A 19016-nucleotide genomic window follows, 5' to 3' on the forward strand; every position below is an offset into this window, starting at 1 on the left:
AAGTGGTCATGACCATGGCACATCCTTGGCTTTGAAGGCCTTCCCACCTTTCTTCTTCTTTTTTTTTTTTTTTTTTTTTTTTTCGGCAAAGATACCAGTATAGCAAAATTATATACTTTCCAAACAAAATTTATCATTAAATAATAGTAACAAGACGTGGATGAAACTAGCTCTCTATATTCAAATATATTTATAGAAAATTACAATTAATTCCTTGGAGATTACTCAAAAGTAAACGGCACTTCTTATTATATAGGTGCCTTAATTTCCAAATATTCTTATTTACTACATAACCCTATTAATTAAGTAGGTTTATTTTCAGTAATTGCTATTATTTTGGCCCCTAATCTTGACAGCGGAACCACTTATTCCCACATCACAAATATTGCCTCTAGCTTTCTTTTTTCTTTTCTTTTTTCTTTTTTGAGAATCAACCTCGAGCTATCTATTTCGTGTAGGTTGATCTAAACTAACTCATCAAGACACGACTAGTCTTTTTTTTAGAAATGACACGACTAGTCTTGCCTTCGAAGTTTTCAAAAGAAATATATTTGCATATATATATGGAAAGTATAAGAATATGATTGGAAGCCGAAGAAGGCATGTATATCGATTTGTTGATGAGATACTTTGCCACCCTTCCCAGAAAAGACAAGTTAAAAATGACATATACTGTTCACTAATGCGGTGATGTTATGGCATGCATCACAATCCAGCTGCTTCATGCAAGCTGGCTAGAACTGACATATAAGGAACTCCCTATTGAAAGTTTAGGCATAATATTTAAATTAATTACATAATTCATTGTAAAGGTAACGTGACTAAAATTATTTGTGGATGTTCATTTCAATTGTGAAAGAGTGGGTTGAATGAATTTTTCTCCAAACCAAGTTGGAAATTAACTCTATCTAGGGACAAGGGATAATTTTCTCAAACCAAGTTGGAAATTGAAGTGGAATAGCCATGATCAATGGTGGAATCACTTTAGGGTCTACCTAGAAAATGGGTCCGGTTGAGTGAGGCAGTAATAGATTCTTTTTCCCTTTTTTATGGGCAAAAAGACTGCATTGTCATAAGAATCCTTACTTCCTAAATTGGGTTGAGCTTGCAAGAAAGTACAAAGGCACTCTGAACTATCTTTTCCAACCAATTTGCAGTAAAATCACATTGTAACTTGTAAATAGTACCTACTACTTACCAAAGATTAACCCACTATTTTTTTTTTTTCTTTTTTTATTTTTAAAAAAAAAAAGTTTTACTAACATATGCTTTTAAGACATATGTTAGTAAAACATTTTAAAATTTTTTTTATCAGAAATTGAAAAATTGTCAAACTTTTTGATGGTATTTTCAATTTCTAATAAAAATTTGTCTAACATTGATTGTTAATGTAGAGCATACATTAACACGACCAAAAAAAAAATCAATACGCAAAACATTCAAATCCACCAAAAAAAAAATAATAATAATAATTCTCAAACTCTTGGAACAACAGTATAAGTTTAAATTGGCCATTAATGTGAATAATGATAACAGTTTATGGGAAGTTTAGCAAAAACATGAACACAGGTAAAATAAAAACATGATTAAGCATAGTCTTGCGCTAACCTTCTTGTGACTACAGTGATTAATGAAGTTGTTGCCATTGCGCAGAAACAGAGAAAGAGATTTCTAACTCTTTGAGTTGAGGTTGAGATTATGAGCAGGATTCAGTGGACCGAGAACCCTATATTTATTGATAAAGATATGGCGGCATCTTCCATTTGGAAAGAACCAACTAGCTAGGTCTTATTTTTTTTGTGGAAATTAAACGACAAAACAAGAAGTTGACCAAAAAGAATTTTTTTTCAAAAAGTTTGATGATTACTAATCACAGTGACTTCTTTATTGCTCTAGTTAAAATGTTAAATTACCCAGCTTAGAGAGTGAAGTTCGGAATCCTAGCACCAACCTAGGTTTTGAAGTAAGGGAGCAAAGAAGCAACAGAACTATTTCTTTATGAAATGGATCTTATTCTAATATAATGAGTTGGCTGGCAAGCGCGACAAAATTAGCGGCATATATTGGTGGTCAACAATGAACTTGTCTTTTCTCCACACACACACACACACACACACACACAAAATGAAAGTCTTAGACCGCACTTATAAAAAACTAGTTACCTAAATAAGATAACTAATTTTAATAAAAATAAAATAAAATCTTTTAGAATTAAGCATAAAATATTAGATAAAAAAATAATTATTTAATATGAATTGCACCTCAATTTGACGAGTAATTTTATCTACAATACAAAATTTTAATATAACTTAAGAATACAATTAAAGTCAATCAATAAAGAATTAAAATTTTATAACTATTACTATTCAATAAATGAATTAAATTATCTTCAATTACGAACTCAAAAAAAAAAAAAAAAAAGAAAAAGGAAAAAGAAAAGAAAGTTCAATATATAAAGGGTCAAGTATGGGTCAACCTATCCTAGAAGCTAAGTGGGTTGGATAACTTGGATCGGATCGACCCATTTTTAAAAATCATGTATCTGGTTGGGATCTAATTTTGTTAGGTTTTCTTTAGGGATACGGAATTTCGACATCCTAAGGTTTTGTTTTAACCAAAGAATTATAAAAATTATTATAAAATTTCAAGTGATATGTATAATTAATGTGTAATGTGACGTTTAAATAATACATGTACACCAAGCGTATACATTATGTTTGGAGAGTGACAAAAACCATTCACTATATATGCTTAACTCATCAGCATCAAAAAAGATAGGTGGTGAGCATTATGTAAGGTTTGGTTTAAGTTATACTTACGATTTGTTTAGGAACAACTTATTTAGCTGAAATTAAAAAATTTTTGCTGAAAATACTGTAAATAAAGCTAAAAAATAACTGAAATAGTATAATAGAATCCATGAATAATACCAAAAAATATAATGGAACCCATGAATAGTAGCAAAAATAAACTGAATAGTTAAAAAAAAAAAAAAAATTGGCTTTTTAAGCCAATGCTGAATGCATACTGAAAGTTCAATATGGGTATGAAACACCCTTGAACGTTTAGACCCCAAATTACAAAATTACCAATTCAAACTTAATATCAAACGATTAACGTGCGTAACATGAATATAAGATAAACACAGAATTGATAAACAATCTAAGCCAAATATAAACACATCCACAGCAGTAAATATAAGGCAAAGGTAAAGGGAAAAAAGATGCAAACACACGGACAACACACGATGTGTTATCAAAGAGGAAACCGAAGTCTTCGGCATAAAACCTCTCCGCCGCCTTCCAAGCGGTCAAATAATCCACTAAAGAATGTAGTTGGGATATATGAACAGCAGAAGACCCTCCAAACCTAATATACCAAAGTACCTAAGCCCTCCAAGCTTCTTGCTCCAACGAGGTTGTGCCGAACCTATTTCTTCTCTGGCTTCCCGGATTCCGCTACTTGACCATAGCATCAACCAATGTATATTGGTTCCTTTCCAAACTGCTTCCCACAGCACCAAATGGACCTTCTCACAGACGTGGGTGTGGTGAGACAAGAGTTTGGTAAATGACCTCTCAAGGGTATGACAATGGAGAGGAAGAGAGTAGAGGAATTTGTAGAGTCTCTTTAGATGAAGATTGGGGATGAATCAATCTTGTATTTCTCTAGGGTTTTCTCTCACAAAATTCTCTCTGGAAGCTCTCTCAATATGTGGGTATAATGGTGTATATATAGTAGGGTGAGAAGGGAATGCAAAACGTCAGTTTTTGCTAAACAGGGCAAGTTGGCGACTTGAACTCACGGCTTGGCCAAGTCGCGAAATCAAGTCGCGACGTAACGGCCTGGCCAGACTGGAACTTTTGTCCTGTAGCGTGACAGCTGGCGCGACCCTTCAGCTTCCCAGTGTGCCTCTCACATGACTGCATTTCGTGGCTTTCTAATCGCGAACCACCCGCAGATTTTGTCCAGTGAATTTAGTGCTGTTGAAATTAGAGAGGCGTTGTTTCAGATGGGACCAACAAAGGCTCCTGGACCTGATGGTATGAATGCTCTTTTCTATCAAAAATTTTGGCATATAGTGGGTGATAGTGTAATAACTGCTGTCTTAGATTTTTTGAACACTGGTGTTATGGTCCCAGATATTAATCATACCATATTGTGCTTATTCCTAAAGTGCAAAATCCTGAGAAAATGACTGATTTCAGGCCTATTAGCCTTTGCAATGTTGTGTATAAATTATCTCTAAGGTGTTGGCTAATAGGTTGAAACAGGTCCTCCCCCATAATCTCTGATACTCAAAGTGCATTTGTTCCTGGCCGTCTTATTACAGATAATGTACTTGTGGCGTATGAAACTCTTCATGCCATGCACAGTAGGAAAAAGGGTAAAAAGGGGTCGATTGCTTTGAAATTAGACATAAGCAAGGCCTATGACAGAGTTGAGTGGTCTTTTTTACAGGTCATTATGCAAAGGATAGGTTTCCCGGAAGGGTGGATTAAAAGGGTGATGGGTTGTGTTACTACAGCTTCTTTTTCTGTACTTGTTAATGGCAAGCCTTTGGTAATATTCATCCATCCAGAGGACTCCGTCAAGGAGATCCTCTTTCACCGTATCTGTTTCTATTGTGTGCAGAGGGGTTTACTTCCCTACTGGAAAAGGCACAGATGGAAGGGCGTATACATGGAGTTTCAATTTGTAGACGGGCACCGATAATTTCTAACTTGTTATTTGCAGATGATTCTCTACTTTTTTGTCGGGCAAACAGTAATGAAGCTGAGGCAATTGCTGATATTCTTCAAGTTTATGCAAAGGCTTCAGGTCAGAGTATAAATTTGGAGAAATCATCAGTATATTTCAGTAGTAATACTCAGAGTGACAAAAAGGTAGAGATTATGGAGACATTGGGTGTCAAGGAGGTAGAGAGGTTTGAGACCTATTTAGGGTTACCTACGCTCATTGGGCGTGCCAAGTACCAAACTTTCTCTTACTTAAAGGATCGAGTGTGGAAAAAACTACAAGGGTGGAAAGGGATGATGCTATCAAGGGCTGGCAAGGAGATCCTTATAAAAGCGGTGGCCCAATCTATTCCCACTTATACTATAGGAGTGTTTCAATTACCAATTAATTATGTGATGAGTTGAACTCTATGTGCGCCAGGTTTTGGTGGGGACAGGTGGGGAATGAAAGGAAGATTCACTGGAAAAGCTGGGAGAAGCTGACTAATGCAAAGAAGGATGGTGGGATGGGATTCCGTGATCTGAGAACTTTCAATTTGGCTATGTTGGCCAAACAGGGCTGGAGGTTGATGCAACAAAAGGATTCGCTTTTGTACAAATGCTTCTCAACCCGGTACTTTCCTCGGTCTCATTTCTTAGATGCTGTTGAGTCTCCTAATTGTTCTTTTGTTTGGAGAAGTATTATGGCTGCCATTCCTATTCTAAAGGCGGGGTGTTGTTGGAGGGTAGGAGATGGGACTTCAATTAAAATTTTGACTGATAAATGGATACCAAAACACCCTACAAACAAGGTTCTGTTTTCGCTGGTGTGGATGTGGGAGAATGGTTAGTGGCAGACCTCATTGAACCAGACTCACACTGTTGGAAGCATGATCTTATTATGAATACTTTTCATAGGGAGGATGCGAAAGCTATTTGTAGAATCCCGTTGAGTCGAAGGCGAGTGGATGACTCAATTCTTTGGCTGCATAATAAGAATGGAAGATACTCTGTAAAATCTGGTTATTATGTGGCCCGGCAGGTCTTGAGGAGTGAGAATTGGGCAGAATGTTCGAAGGGGAATGATGAGCAGCAAGTGTGGAAGGCCTTATGGAAGATGCATGTTCCTAACAAGATCAAAATCTTCGGATGGAGAGCATGCCAGGGAATATTGCCAACCCGTCTCAATTTAGCTAAAAGGAAGATTATTGCTGAAACTTTCTGTCCGATTTGCCTGCAAAGTCCAGAAAATGAGATGCATGTGATATGGGAATGTCCTGTTGCACAGGATGTGTGGGCTGGTAGTCGTATAAAGCTGCAGAAATGCCCACTTGGACAGCCCGACATGGTTCAACTTTTTCTCTATTTACTGCACAGACTTGAACCAGATGATGTTGCGCTGTTTTTGGTGCAGGCCTGGATGTTATGGAGTCAACGAAATAGTGTTTTGCATGGGGGGAAGCTGAAGGAACCGGGATGGCTGAACAAACGTGCTGTGGAGTGGCTGGAGGAGTTTGCACAGGCGCAGGATCAACTTGCTGTCTTGCAGCCAAGGGCAACTGACGGTAATGTTTGGTGTCCACCAGCTCATCCGTTCTTCAAAATGAATTTTGATGCTGCCATATTTAACGACGGCGGGAGGTCAGGATTTGGGGCTGTAATACGGAATGAACTTGGGGAAGTTATGGCTGCACTCTCTGCTATTGGGCCATCTGTATCGAGCAGTGATGAAGCTGAAACTCTAGCATGCAGAAAAGCTATGGAATTTGCTGTTGATGCAGGCTTCAATGAGCTCATAATTGAAGGTGATAGCATTAATGTGATAAAAGCTTTGTCCTCATCAAGCCCGGACCTGTCTGTTGTTGGGAATGTAGTTGCTGATATTAAATGCCTCATAAGTGGTTTAAGGAGGGTTTCATTTAGTTGGGTTAACAGAAATTGTAATAGGGTAGCCCATGTGTTAGCTAAATTTGCTAATAGTTTAGAGGAAGATTTGTATTGGATGGAGGATGCTCCTCCAGTTGCCTTGGTATGGCTCTGGTCTTCCTGACTCTATGTTCAATGAATATTGAAAGTTTTACTTGTTTTTCCAAAAAAAAAAAAAAAAAAAAACTTTTTATAGTTAATTAGTAGAGGCATATTTAGCAAGGAGAAAAAGAAAAAAAAGGATAGTGAAGTAGGTTAGCCCAGTTCAGAGAGTGCAAGTTGTAATTGATCCATCAATCAACCCCAAGCGCATGTGTGTTTGTGTGCTGAAAGAGAAGAAGAAAACAACTTTTTCATTACTTTCCTGGAGAATAAAGAGCCTTTACCCACATTGATATAATCTGAGTGCACCATCTATAAAAGAGTCAAATGCTTTGACAGTCGTCACAAAATGGCCTAAAAGAGAGAAACCACCCAAGGTGGTAACCCCGTTTTGTTTATCCCCCAAATGGACCAGACCAGTAGAAGCAGCCAATTCTAAATTATTGTCTAATCCACTAGACCGAACACGATTAGATTCCAACCCGTTAACCTGTTTGAACCAAAAGTATAAAGACGGCCGAAATGAGTAAGAGTTTTTTGAACGTGTTAAAGGGGTCAATTCAAAACCGGCCAACAAAATAGGAGGTTAATTGGATCGGATTGACTCGGTTTCCAAGTGCATTTGCCTTTTTCTTTTTTTCTTTTTTATTTTTTATTTTTTTTTATTTTTATTTTTTAAGAAAAAAAAGAACTTCCTAATATTTGAGTTTGTTTCTCGGTTCATCTTAAAACTTTGGGATAATGTAGGTCAAAAGAAAAAATTCATTGTAATATTATATAATAATGAATTTGTTAAACTTCGCATATATTAAAAAAATAATGAGTAGCATAATATTGCTTAAAATTATACTAAGTATGTGTAAGACTGAATTTAATCAACCATCTAATTGGCTTTATTCCGTGACCAATTTGCTTGTAATTTAGCACTTAGTAACCCTGTATTTAGGTGGGAAAATTGTAAGGGTAGTGTGTGAGAAGATGTGAAGAAAAGCTCAAGAGTGTGCAAGAAAAACAGAGTCTCGCGACTAGGACTTGCGGGTGGTTCGCGACTGGCAAGCCGCGAAANGACTTCAGGCAAGACGCCATGGAGAACTTCCCTAACCTTGACTTCAGCTCTATAAAGCTCAATCTCGGTGCTGCCACAAGCTTCCTCGGCCAGGCGAGTTCAGAGGATGTAAACGTTGAAGACGATGCTAGCACCTTACCTCCCCAGGACGAACCCAAGGATGATGCCCCTCTTGCTTAAAGATGAGACTTTTAAGTTGTACTCTTTTTTTTTTTTTTTTTTTTTAATGTAATTCAAGTACATTAAGCTCGTCCATAGTTTTCAGGATGAGCTACTGAACATTATGAGGGTGTTTGGACATTGGTTGTCCGCCCTTTATCTATTATTGTATGAACGAGATTTCTTTCTGATTACTTTTAATTTTTACTCGTCCAAGGGACATGCATTTTCTTGTCATACTTAGAATTTTGCAAAGTATAACATCGTCCTTGTGTAATAGTGATTGCCAGCATTACTCGTCCTTAAACTTAGCTAGTTCATTCTTTATGAAGATAAAACCTTTTACTCGTCCACAAATTGGATTGTTTCAACAGGCATTTTATCAAATGTGCTCATGCATTTCTTCGTCCATAGGTTGGACGTGCATAACATTTTATCTCATCCGTTACATGGACGGATATTCTCTGAACTTACTGTTATTCAGTGAAGCTAGTTTTTTCCTCATCCTTTATTTGGACGATGATATTTTGTTTTGCTTTTTAGGAAAGCTTGACATTAATTCTCCGTGTCCAGAGAATTTTCTAGTCTTAGGCCTTTTCAGCCTTTTTATGAGTTGGTTAGAACATAAGTAGTATGGAAATCATGAATTTACACAAACATTATGTACATAGCATAAATATTGTTCACAGATGAGGCACATGCTCATGAACTAGCACCTTCTTAAAAGTTAAACAAAATATAAGAAAATTCTTAATTTTGTCCATAACCATATCATAAAAACAATAAAGTAACATCATAAAATAATACTAAAGATATGTAGATAAACAAGCTCCTTATATGGTTAAGCAAGCTCGTCTAGGGTAACGCTTGTCCAGGTAGGCACTACTGGTAATACCTCCTCAGGTGTTCAACATTCCAAGGATGTTCCAGTTTCCTCCCGTCCAGGGCCTCCAAGTAGTAGGATCCTTGTCTCTTCCAGTTGATAACCTTATAGGGTCCCGCCCAATTAGGTCCCAATTTCCCATGAGCTGGGTTCTTGATGGCTAGAGAAAATCTTTTCAGAACGAGGTTGCCTATGTTGAATCTTCTTGGCTTCACCATTGTATCATACTGCCAAGCCATGAGGTTCTTGTACCTTACCATCCTTTGTTTTGCGTCGTCTTTACCTCGTCTATCAGATTGAGGTGTACACGGAGTTGTTCCTCGTTCTCTTTATCTTGATACATCGTCACCCTGTGGTTGGCCATGTGCACTTCTACGGGTATAACTACTTCACTCCCATAGGCTAACTTGAAAGGAGTTTCCCCTATAGGGATTCTCACCGTCATTCTGTATGCCCAAAGGACACCAGATAGCTCGTCTGGCCATACTCCCTTTGCCCCTTCAAGCCGAGTCTTGATAATTTTCAACAAGGATCGGTTTATAACCTCAGCTTAATCGTTGGCTTGAGGGTGGGCAGGGGAGGAATAATGATTTTGGATTCCAAAGTGTTCACAGAAATCTCTAAAAAGGGCATTGTCAAATTGTCGTCCGTTATCAGATACCAACACTCTAGGCACCCTAAACCTACATAAGATGTTTTTCCAGACAAAGTTCTTCACATTCTGCTGCGTAATATTCGCTAAGGGTTCTGCTTCCACCCACTTGGTGAAGTAGTCTATCCCTACCACCAAGAATTTCATCTGTCTGGTTTCGAAAGGAAAAGGACCTAAGATATCTAGGCCTCATTGAGCAAATGACCACGGGGCCATCATCGGGGTGAGATACTCTGATGGTTGTCTGGAGATATTACTAAATCGTTGGCACTGGTCACATACCTTGACATAGGCTTTTGCATCAGCTTGAACAGTTGGCCAGTAATACCCCACACAGATGACCTTGTGAATGAGTGATCTGGCTCTTGAATGATTTCCGCAGGCTCTTTCATGAACTTCCCTTAACACATAGTTCGCCTCGTCTGGAGCTAGGCACCTGAGATAAGGTTGAAAGAAACCTCTCTTGTACAAAACCTCGTCTATAAGGACATACCTAGTTGCTCTAACCCTGAGTTTTCTGGCTTCATCTTTCCTTTTTGGAAGTTTTCCATCCTTCAAGTATGATAGTATTGGGGTCATCCAATTTTCTTCATTCTCTATTTGCTGCACTTTAGGAAGATCTATACTTGGGATATACTGTACTTCATCAAACTCGTCCATGGCTCCTATCGCTGAGGCTTCCTTCGCTAACGTGTCTGCTTCCACGTTTTCCTTCCACGTTAGCTTCTTTGAATTTTTTCACAAGCCGCAACACTTTTTCTAAATATTTCTTCATTCGTTCTTCCTTTGCATCATACGTCCCATTTATTTGACCCATAACCAACTGAGAATCTCCTAGGACGAGTATTGACTTTGCTTCCACAGATTTAGCTAGCTCCAGCTCTTTAAGAAGGGCTTCATATTCAACTTCATTGTTGGTTGCTTGGTATTGTAGACAGACCTTGTACTTGTCTCCTTCAGGGGATTGCAAAACCACTCCAATTCCTCCTGCATGTTGTGTGGATGAACCATCCACGTGGAAAACCCATTTCTTACTGTTTTCCATTCCTTCTATATCATCGCAGCATGGTGTGAACTCCGCAATAAAGTCTGCCAAGGCCTGAGCCTTTATAACATGCCTTGGTTGGTATCGGATGTCAAACTCGCTGAGTTCGATGGCTCACTGGATTAGTCATCTTGTGACTTCCAATTTGTTCATGGCTTTCTTGAGCGGATGGTCTGTCATAACATTAATTACATGGGCTTGGAAGTAGTGCCTTAGCTTCCTGGAAGCCGTGATAAGTGCAAAAGCTAGCTTTTCTATTAGCGGATATCGTCCTTCCGCTCCCCTCAATGCTCTGCTAGTATAGTATACTAGCTTTTGTACTTTTCCTTCCTCTCTTATTAATGCTGAGCTCACGGCATACGGTGTCACTGCCAGGTATAAAAACAGCTCTTCTCCCATCACAGACGGACTCAGTAACGAAGCTGTAACGAGGTACGTCTTCAAGTCTTGGAAGGCTTTTTGACATTCGTTCGTCCACTCAAATGCTTTCTTTAGAATCTTAAAAAATGGTAAACACTTGTCAGTAGCTTTAGAAACAAACTTGTTGAGGGCAGCAACTTGCCCGGTAAGAGACTGGACTTCTTTGATACTCTATGGAAGCTTCATATCTAGGATTGCTTTAATCTTTTCTGGGTTCGCCTCGATCCCTCTGTCCGAAACCATAAATCCAAGAAACTTTCCTGACGCTACTCCAAAAGCGCACTTGGTGGGATTCAGCTTCATATTGTACTGCCTGAGTGTATTAAATGTCTCCTGTAGGTCATCCGGATGTTTTCCCTCGTCTAGGCTTTTCACTAGCATGTCATCCACATAGACTTCTACATTTCTTCTAATTTGAGGACGGAACATATGATTGACTAGCCGTTGGTATATTGCTCCAGCATTTTTCAAACCAAAGGGCATTACTTCATAACAAAACAAGTCTTAACTAGTAACAAAGGATGTCTTCTCCTGGTTGGCCTCGTCCATCCTTATTTGATTGTATCCTGAGAAAACGTCCATAAAACTAAGTAATTTATGGCCTGCGGTGGAATCCACCAGTTGATCAATGCATGGTAATGGATAGTTGTCCTTGGGGCAAGCCCTGTTTAGATCAGTAAAATCTACACACATCCTCCACTTGTCGTTCGCCTTCTTGACCATTACTACATTGGCCAGCCAATCTGGATAGTACACTTCTCGTATAAACTTTGTTGCCATCAACTTCTGAACCTCGTCTTTAACGGCATTATCTCTCTCAAGGGCAAACACCCTTTTCTTTTGTCACACTGGCTTGGAGGAAGGACATACGTTTAAACAGTGGGTGATGACCCTAAGATCTATGCCTGACATATCCTCATGACTCCAAGCAAATACATCAGTGTTTTTCTTCAAAAATTGGATGAGGTCCTTCTTAATCTTCTCTTCTAAATCTGCCCCAATCCTGGTACACCTCTTAGGGTTACTCTCATCTAAAGAAATATCTTCTAACACTTTGGTGAGTTCAGCCACAATTCTCCTTTCTTCAATGCTCATCGTCTGCTGTTGCTCTTCCATGGCGAGCATGGCCAAATAACACTTCTTTGCTGCCAGCTGGTCTCCTTGCACTTGTCCTACCCCATGCTCCGTAGGGAATTTAACTAACAGGTGATAAGTGGATGTGGCTGCCTTCCAACTATTTAAAGTTGGTCTTCCAAATATAGCATTGTAAGAGGACGAGCAATCTACCACAAGGAAATTTACATCTTTGGTTACCTGCTGCGGATATGGCCCCACTACCACTGGCAACGTAACGGTGCCTATAGGCTGTACCTTCATTCCTCCGAAACCCACTAGAGGCGAGTGTACTGGACGAAGCTGGTCTTGTCCAATCCTCATTTACTGAAAAGCTGGATAATACAGAATATCTGTTGAGCTTCCATTGTCTATCAACACTCTTCTGGTCGTGTAATCAACAATAACTAAGGTGATGACAATAGCATCGTCATGAGGGTGATGAATTCTCTCCGCATCCTCATCTGTAAAAGTGATCACCTACTCGTCTGTGTTTCCCATCCTAGGAGATCTTTCAGAGAGTTGAACATTCTGAACTACCTTCAGGTATGTCTTTCTTGACTTAGACGACTGAGCTGTTGTACCACCTATAATTACCCTTATTTCTCCAAGTGGAGGTCGCGACGACTTTTCTACTTTCCCTTTCAACTTCTCGTCTTTGTGATCTCGTCCAAGGAAATTCCTCAATTTCCCTTGTCTAATGAGATTCTCAATTTGCTATTTTAAATCAAAACATTCATCTGTGTCATGCCCATGGTCTCTATGGAAGCGACAATACTTGTTCCTGTTGCGCTTGTTAGGATCTCCCTTCAGTTTCTCTGGCCACTTCAAAGAAGGGTCGTCCTTGATTTGCATAAGAACTTGCTCCATTGGTATGTTTAGCTGCGTATATTATTGATTCCATGTTGAAGGACCTGCCTTCTTATTGTCTCGGTCTTTCCTATCTTCTGTTCGTCCCTTCTTTGGACGAGGACCTTGTTCAGAGTGGCGTTGAGCATTCTCTTCCATTCTTTTCCTCTTCTTGGCAATAATTACATCTTTTGCATTCATGAAGTTTTGGGCTGAATGGATGAGTTCAGCCATAGTTTAGGGCTCCTATTCATAAAGCTTGTGGATAAATAGGTCAGAGTTGATCCCATTGTGGAAGGCTACTAACAATAGCTTGCCGTCCATCTTATCTACTGCCAAGGCTTCTCTATTGAAACGAGTAATGAAGGACCGCAAACTCTCATTTTCTCCTTGCTCTATGGTTAACAAGCTGGACAAAGAACGTTTGTGCCTTTGTCCTCTAATGAAATTATTAATAAATAGCTTGCTCAATTCTTTAAAGGTACTTACCGAGTTTGGGGGTATCTTGCTGAACCACACTCGCGCGGGCCCTTTAAAGGTAGTTGGAAAGGCTCTACACATTATCTCATCTGGAACCCCTTGAAGATACATAGTAGTCTTAAAGATAGCGATATGGTCAAAGGGATCACGAGTACCATCATATGCATCTAAAGAAGGCATCTTGAACTTCGATGGCAAGGGATGGCCATTTGATGGAAGCCGTAAAGGGAGAATCAATTCTGTGAACTAAATCTTCTACGGGGTTTACCCTTCTCATGTTCTCCCTCATCTGGTCTATTTCTCTCTCCAAATGTGGTACTCTTCTGGGTGCAGTACCCCTTGATTGGCTTTCTGGCTCTGCATTTCTTCCATCTCCCTGGTTCTGTCCATGCTCTTCTCCATAGGCCTCATGCCATTGCCTTCTGAGATTAACTTCCTTTCTTAATTCTTGATTCTGGCGAGTTAACTCCGCCATGGCTATTGGGTTCTTCACTTATATACAAATATTAATAAAATAAAATTTATATTTTAATTTTGCTTTTCATTTGAGAAAATTATTTTATGTCTTTTAAGATACAATTACTACTAATTATATTTTTGTGTGTTTAAATTTTGTTAATTAATTTTATTTTTTCAATTTAGAATATGGTTAATTACTTAATCTTTCTTATGATATAATTGATGTAAAATAGGATTTTATCAATTTCTATTTCAAGTAAAAGTGATAGTAAAAATATTATTAAAAACTTTAATGTTGTACATCAGAAACTACTAAGTCAAAGTCACACACAAGTGTATCTTCTACCCAACATACAATATCATCATAATAGAGGGACTCAGTTGCAAATTTCTTGACTACTCCATGACCCTTGCTATTGTAAGTTGTAACCACTGAAAAAAAAAATTCCAAATTTCCAAACTATTTTTTAAAAAAATGAAAAAGAAATCAAGTAAAGATACACTTACATAAAAATTTGGACCAATGAATATAATTTAACCAAATATTATCTATGATCTAAAAGAATATTGGAGGAATTATAAATTGAATTTAGTTAGACTTTCAAAGAAATATGGGAGGAATTCCGCATACTAAGAAATTAACACAAAGCACAAATAGAATTTTAAAATATAAAAATAGATAAACATTTATAAAGTTTTAACAATCAATAAGTAAAAGTAACTTGGAATCAGATTGCACTACAGCACACATGTAAGACATGTTTTGAACCAAAATTTTCTAATTGATAGTCAATTAAAAAAGATCAAAACACTTGCAAACTAAATACATAGAATAGCCAAAACCTAAAACACACAAAATAGTTCACAAGTTAAGAATTTAAAAAATAAAATAAAAAACTTACCTAAGAGAAACTAAGAACTTAAATGGGCGTCCCTTGTTTTTCTTATTTATAGCAGGCTTCCGTTAACACAATATTCATACATGAAAATTTAGAAACAAATAACAATAAGTAAGATTAATTTATTTAATCAAAAATATCATATACAAATACATATGCGTAAGTTGCAACTTGGAAATAAATAAATAAACAAAAACATAAGGTGCAAAAAGGATTCTATGGAAAGACCATTGGTGAATATGTATAAGTATTGAAATTTCAATAATAGATTTTTAGTTGGAGTAAGATTTAAATTTCTTAAACTTATATGTATGTTACATTGCATGTTTTATTAAAATATTTATTGTTACTTTATCTAAAGAAATTGATAAGAACAAATAAGTTGTTGTTTTTATCAACTAAAACTTAGATGCATGTTGCATGTTTTGTTAAAATACTTATTTGTTACTTTATTTAAAGAAAAGAAATTGAAAGAACAAATAAGTTAGTGTCTCTATCAAGTGAAACTTAGATTCATGTTACATGTTCTATTAAAACAAGTATTGTTATTTTATCTAAAATGCATGTTGCATGTGTTGTTAAAACATTTATTTACTAAAACTTAGATGCACGTTGTATGTTTTGTTAAAACACTTATTGATTGAAATTTAGATGCATGTTGCATGTTTTGTTAAAACACTTACTGTTATTTTATCTAAAATGCATGTTACATGTTGCATGTAAAACACTTATTTTTACTTTATCTAAAGAAGGGAAAAATGCTCACACATCCTTGAACTTTGAGGTAGTGGCCAAAACACTCCTTGAACTTTTTTATTGGCCAATTTACTTCATAAACTTTAATTTACATACTGGCCAAATAAGGTTATGTTTGGTAACAGTTTTTGTTTTCTATTTTTAAAAACTTGTTTTTAAGAATATAAAGAAAAAACAATTTTCTTGTATTTTTGAAATCAAAAACATGTTTGGTTAGTTAAATTTTTTTTTAAAAAAAAATGAAGAAAAAAAAAACACTAAAATGTGTTTTTAATGGGATTTGAATTTTAATGCTAACTCATTAAATGAGACAGATTCATTAAACCAAATGCACATTTTCTTTGACTTTTAAAAACTAGACACTGAAAACAGTCTTTTGCATGTTTTTAATTTTCTTCACAAATTGAGTTTTGAGAATATTTTTTGTTTTTTATCCATTTTTAGTTGGTAAACAAGTTTTTTAGTTTCAAAAATAGAAAATTGTTTTTGAAAATAGAAAATAAGGGGGAAAAAAAACAGTTACCAAATATACCCTAAGAGACCGTTTGGGCAGCCCATTTACGATTTGCGTTTGCGTTTTTTCCTTTTTTTTTTTTTTTTTTTTTTTTTTTTTTTTTTTTTTTTTTGGCAAATACTATTGCTGTCACTGGAAAAGATTTCCCCGGCTGGTCTTTGGGCTTGTTAAATCCATTGGCAACTATGTCAATCGCATTCAGAGTTGCAAGTGCTGCTCCCAAGCTATGGCCAGTAACAGTTATACTGATTTCCTCATTTTGGAATTCTTCAACTAGTCTACTAAGCTCACTAAGTACCTGGATGACAAAAGAAAAAAAAAAAAAAGCAAATGAAGTTTTAATTATCATATTTAAACCTTGAATTTGGTTGAACCTTATTTTAATTACTATTTTCTTAACATTATTCCATCTACTATATTTTGTCAATAAGACATTCACCCTGTTTTTTACATAGATAAATATGATTGAAACCTTTGGTATTAATTCTATAATAATTATTTTATACAATGAAGTTAAGACAACAATTAATTAGTTCTTTTATGTAAGCAAAATTTAAATATAAATTTTTATTCGAAAATAAGACACTTCACAAGTTATATAAACTCCGCACTTGCCTACCCGACTAGCCTGGAAGCAATTCAATTTACCCTCCGAATTAAATTATAAACTTATAATAGACAAATAAAGTATCAAAATATACCTGGTTTCTAGCACTAGTCTTATTGAAGGGTGAACGGGAGTCATCAGAAGTGTAGATGGAATGCCAACCATGGTGCACCTTAGGATCATGCTCAGCTCCAAGTAAATCGGAAGCTGAAACCAAAATAAATTCTAGATCATCAATCCACTCCAGGGCTTGTATGCTTCCTCTCCAAGCAATCACAATATCTCTCCTTCCTAACTCGGCCTTCCCTTCATCTGTAGCTACCGCGACGTACCCAATCCAATTCGATTCCTTGCTCCATGCCTCCCTTGATAATGACTTCATGATAAAGGCATCGGGGACTTTGATATTTGATGTTGCATACAAGAACTTGGTCACTCGGTATTTGAAAGGATTGCCATTCTCTAAGCCCACCTTAGAGAAGAAATCCTTTTTCGCATATCGGCTACTTCCTGCATACCTAGATATTTTCTCTTTGTCAAAGGCATCATATGTAGCTTCAGCCATTTCTCCATAATGTATTATGTATTGGCGAAGATCAATGTCGAGGGGTTCCAACAAATTCTCCCAGTGATTTTGACCACTAAGACTCTTCCACATCTTGGCTATGCTATCCTTTGTTCTCTTCATGTTTAGCTACACTTTGTAAGGAGGTACTACGAAAGCATGCTTTATATAGCCGTTTGTGAAATCAAAGACTGCGTTTGAAATACAGAGCCAAATTTGGATCAGCATCAACTTCATCATCTCTGACGTTTTCTTCCTTTGAATCTACAACTAAAATTAAATATTATAGATTGTGAGAATGAAGTTTGTCTTTGTTTAGCAACCTTAATAGTTGGCTGAAAACGATGATAAATTCTTGTGCGGATTATTTATTATTATTTTTATTATTTTTATATATGGCACTTAAGACTAGTCAAATCTGCTCTATTTGTGCAATAACTTCCAAATTTTAAATCGTTATTACTGAGCGATATCATTAAGTCAACTAAAAACAGATACATGTTAGGTAGCGACACCATTATGTTAAATTATCTTTCGCACATGAAAATTAATTTTTCAAATTCTCTTCTTACCACTGCAAAATGCAAATGATATATATTAAAAGTAAATCTTATAAATAATTCTGGGTCAACAGATACAACCTAATCCCACCTCAAAGAACTTGCCAAATACTCATGGCTCAAATGGTACATCGATCTCATGTTTACTATTGTCTTAATAATACTTTATGCTATTTTTTTTATAGATACAATAGAATTGCAACTCTTTATCATCAAGTCAAAATAGTAATTTTCTTCTTTAGAGAATTTCACAACTTATAACGTCCATTCTTAATAATAACTCTTTATCATTTGGCCAAGATATCGATTGATTTTTGGTATAGGCAGAAATTGAATATCAAATCTTTTATTCAATCATCATAGACTTTACCAATTGAGCTGATAAGAACTCATAGGCCAGACAATAATTGGACATAACAATATCATTAAATTCAAAAAATAATTGTTAAAAATTTTATAACTCAACTATTTGATATCTTTTAAACTCTTGAAGCTTTAATTTAAGAACAAAGTTTAGTTACAAAATTAATTATAACTTTAAATTACAACCTTATTTAATATCATTTTATTGAATTTGAAATTTGATAAATAGATCGTTGGATTACTTTTTCTTTTTATATCCTCATACTTGCAAAATTTTTAGAAAATTAAAGATCAATAGCTACGTCATCAATCAATTGTTTAAATTGAAAGTTTTTGTAATTTAAAATTATGCATAAAATATAAGTTTATAAATCATATAGTAAATAACATCTGATTGACGCAAAAGTTGACATGTGTATTAAGAGGGCTAAAATGGGCATTTGTCTCTTTCATTCAAAACAAGTAGCAAAATGCCCATATTTTGAAACTATCCAGCAAAATGCCCCAATTTAGAAACTCGATTTAATGAAAATCAAGTTACTTGCAAAACGTTACATGGAACTTGAGTTCCATGTATTTTTTTTTTTTTTTTAAGTTTTTTGCTTATAACTTGATTTTTTAAAAATCAAGTTTTTCGTTGAAACTCAATTTTTAGAAAATCGAGTTTAAAATAGGGGCATATAGCTAAATAGTTTCAAAACAGTGACATTTTGCTACTTGTTTTGGGCAAATGTCCATTTTGGTTATATTAAGAATGTAAAGAATATGCAATTTAATAATTAGATTTTCAAAATGTATAGTAATTTTTATTTTATTGAATAAAATTATAATCTTATGCTACAACTAAATTTATAACTAAATGTTTTTCCTTAATTTAATG

At 36.0% G+C, this 19016-nt stretch overlaps 2 protein-coding genes across 2 annotated transcripts; one reads left to right on the plus strand and one right to left on the minus strand.

Annotated features, from left to right (window-relative positions):
• Positions 1-3919: 3919 nt before the first annotated feature.
• On the plus strand, positions 3920-6768 carry LOC136068786 (uncharacterized). The gene is made up of 5 exons (XM_065776433.1): positions 3920-4161; positions 4275-4612; positions 4738-4927; positions 5161-5352; positions 5637-6768. The coding sequence occupies exons 1-5, from the start codon at positions 3920-3922 to the stop codon at positions 6766-6768; spliced, it is 2094 nt and encodes a 697-aa protein (XP_065632505.1).
• Positions 6769-13570: 6802 nt separating this feature from the next.
• On the minus strand, positions 13571-17487 carry LOC111987373 (phospholipase A1-IIgamma). Its single transcript, XM_065776434.1, has 3 exons — positions 16743-17487; positions 16163-16339; positions 13571-13900 (listed from the first exon to the last, which is right to left on the minus strand). The coding sequence occupies exons 1-3, from the start codon at positions 17334-17336 to the stop codon at positions 13571-13573; spliced, it is 1101 nt and encodes a 366-aa protein (XP_065632506.1). The 5' UTR covers positions 17337-17487.
• Positions 17488-19016: the final 1529 nt, after the last annotated feature.

The sequence above is a fragment of the Quercus suber genome, unplaced genomic scaffold (assembly GCF_002906115.3).
Source record: "Quercus suber isolate HL8 unplaced genomic scaffold, Cork oak 2.0 scaffold_133, whole genome shotgun sequence".
Classification (NCBI taxonomy): domain Eukaryota; kingdom Viridiplantae; phylum Streptophyta; class Magnoliopsida; order Fagales; family Fagaceae; genus Quercus; species Quercus suber.

Bases quoted from the DNA above. Each gene is read 5' to 3' on its own strand.
- LOC136068786 (XM_065776433.1), top strand. From the start codon at position 3,920: ATGACTGCATTTCGTGGCTTTCTAATCGCGAACCACCCGCAGATTTTG. The intron at 4,162-4,274 runs GTGCTTATTCCT...AGGTTGAAACAG, and splicing joins GATATTAATCATACCATATT to GTCCTCCCCCATAATCTCTG. The intron at 4,928-5,160 runs GTTTGAGACCTA...TATGTGCGCCAG, and splicing joins GGTGTCAAGGAGGTAGAGAG to GTTTTGGTGGGGACAGGTGG.
- LOC111987373 (XM_065776434.1), bottom strand. From the start codon at position 17,336: ATGAAGAGAACAAAGGATAGCATAGCCAAGATGTGGAAGAGTCTTAGT. The intron at 16,340-16,742 runs GTATATTTTGAT...TTTGTCATCCAG, and splicing joins AGACTAGTGCTAGAAACCAG to GTACTTAGTGAGCTTAGTAG. The intron at 13,901-16,162 runs GTATTTGCCAAA...ATATAAGTGAAG, and splicing joins CTTTTCCAGTGACAGCAATA to AACCCAATAGCCATGGCGGA.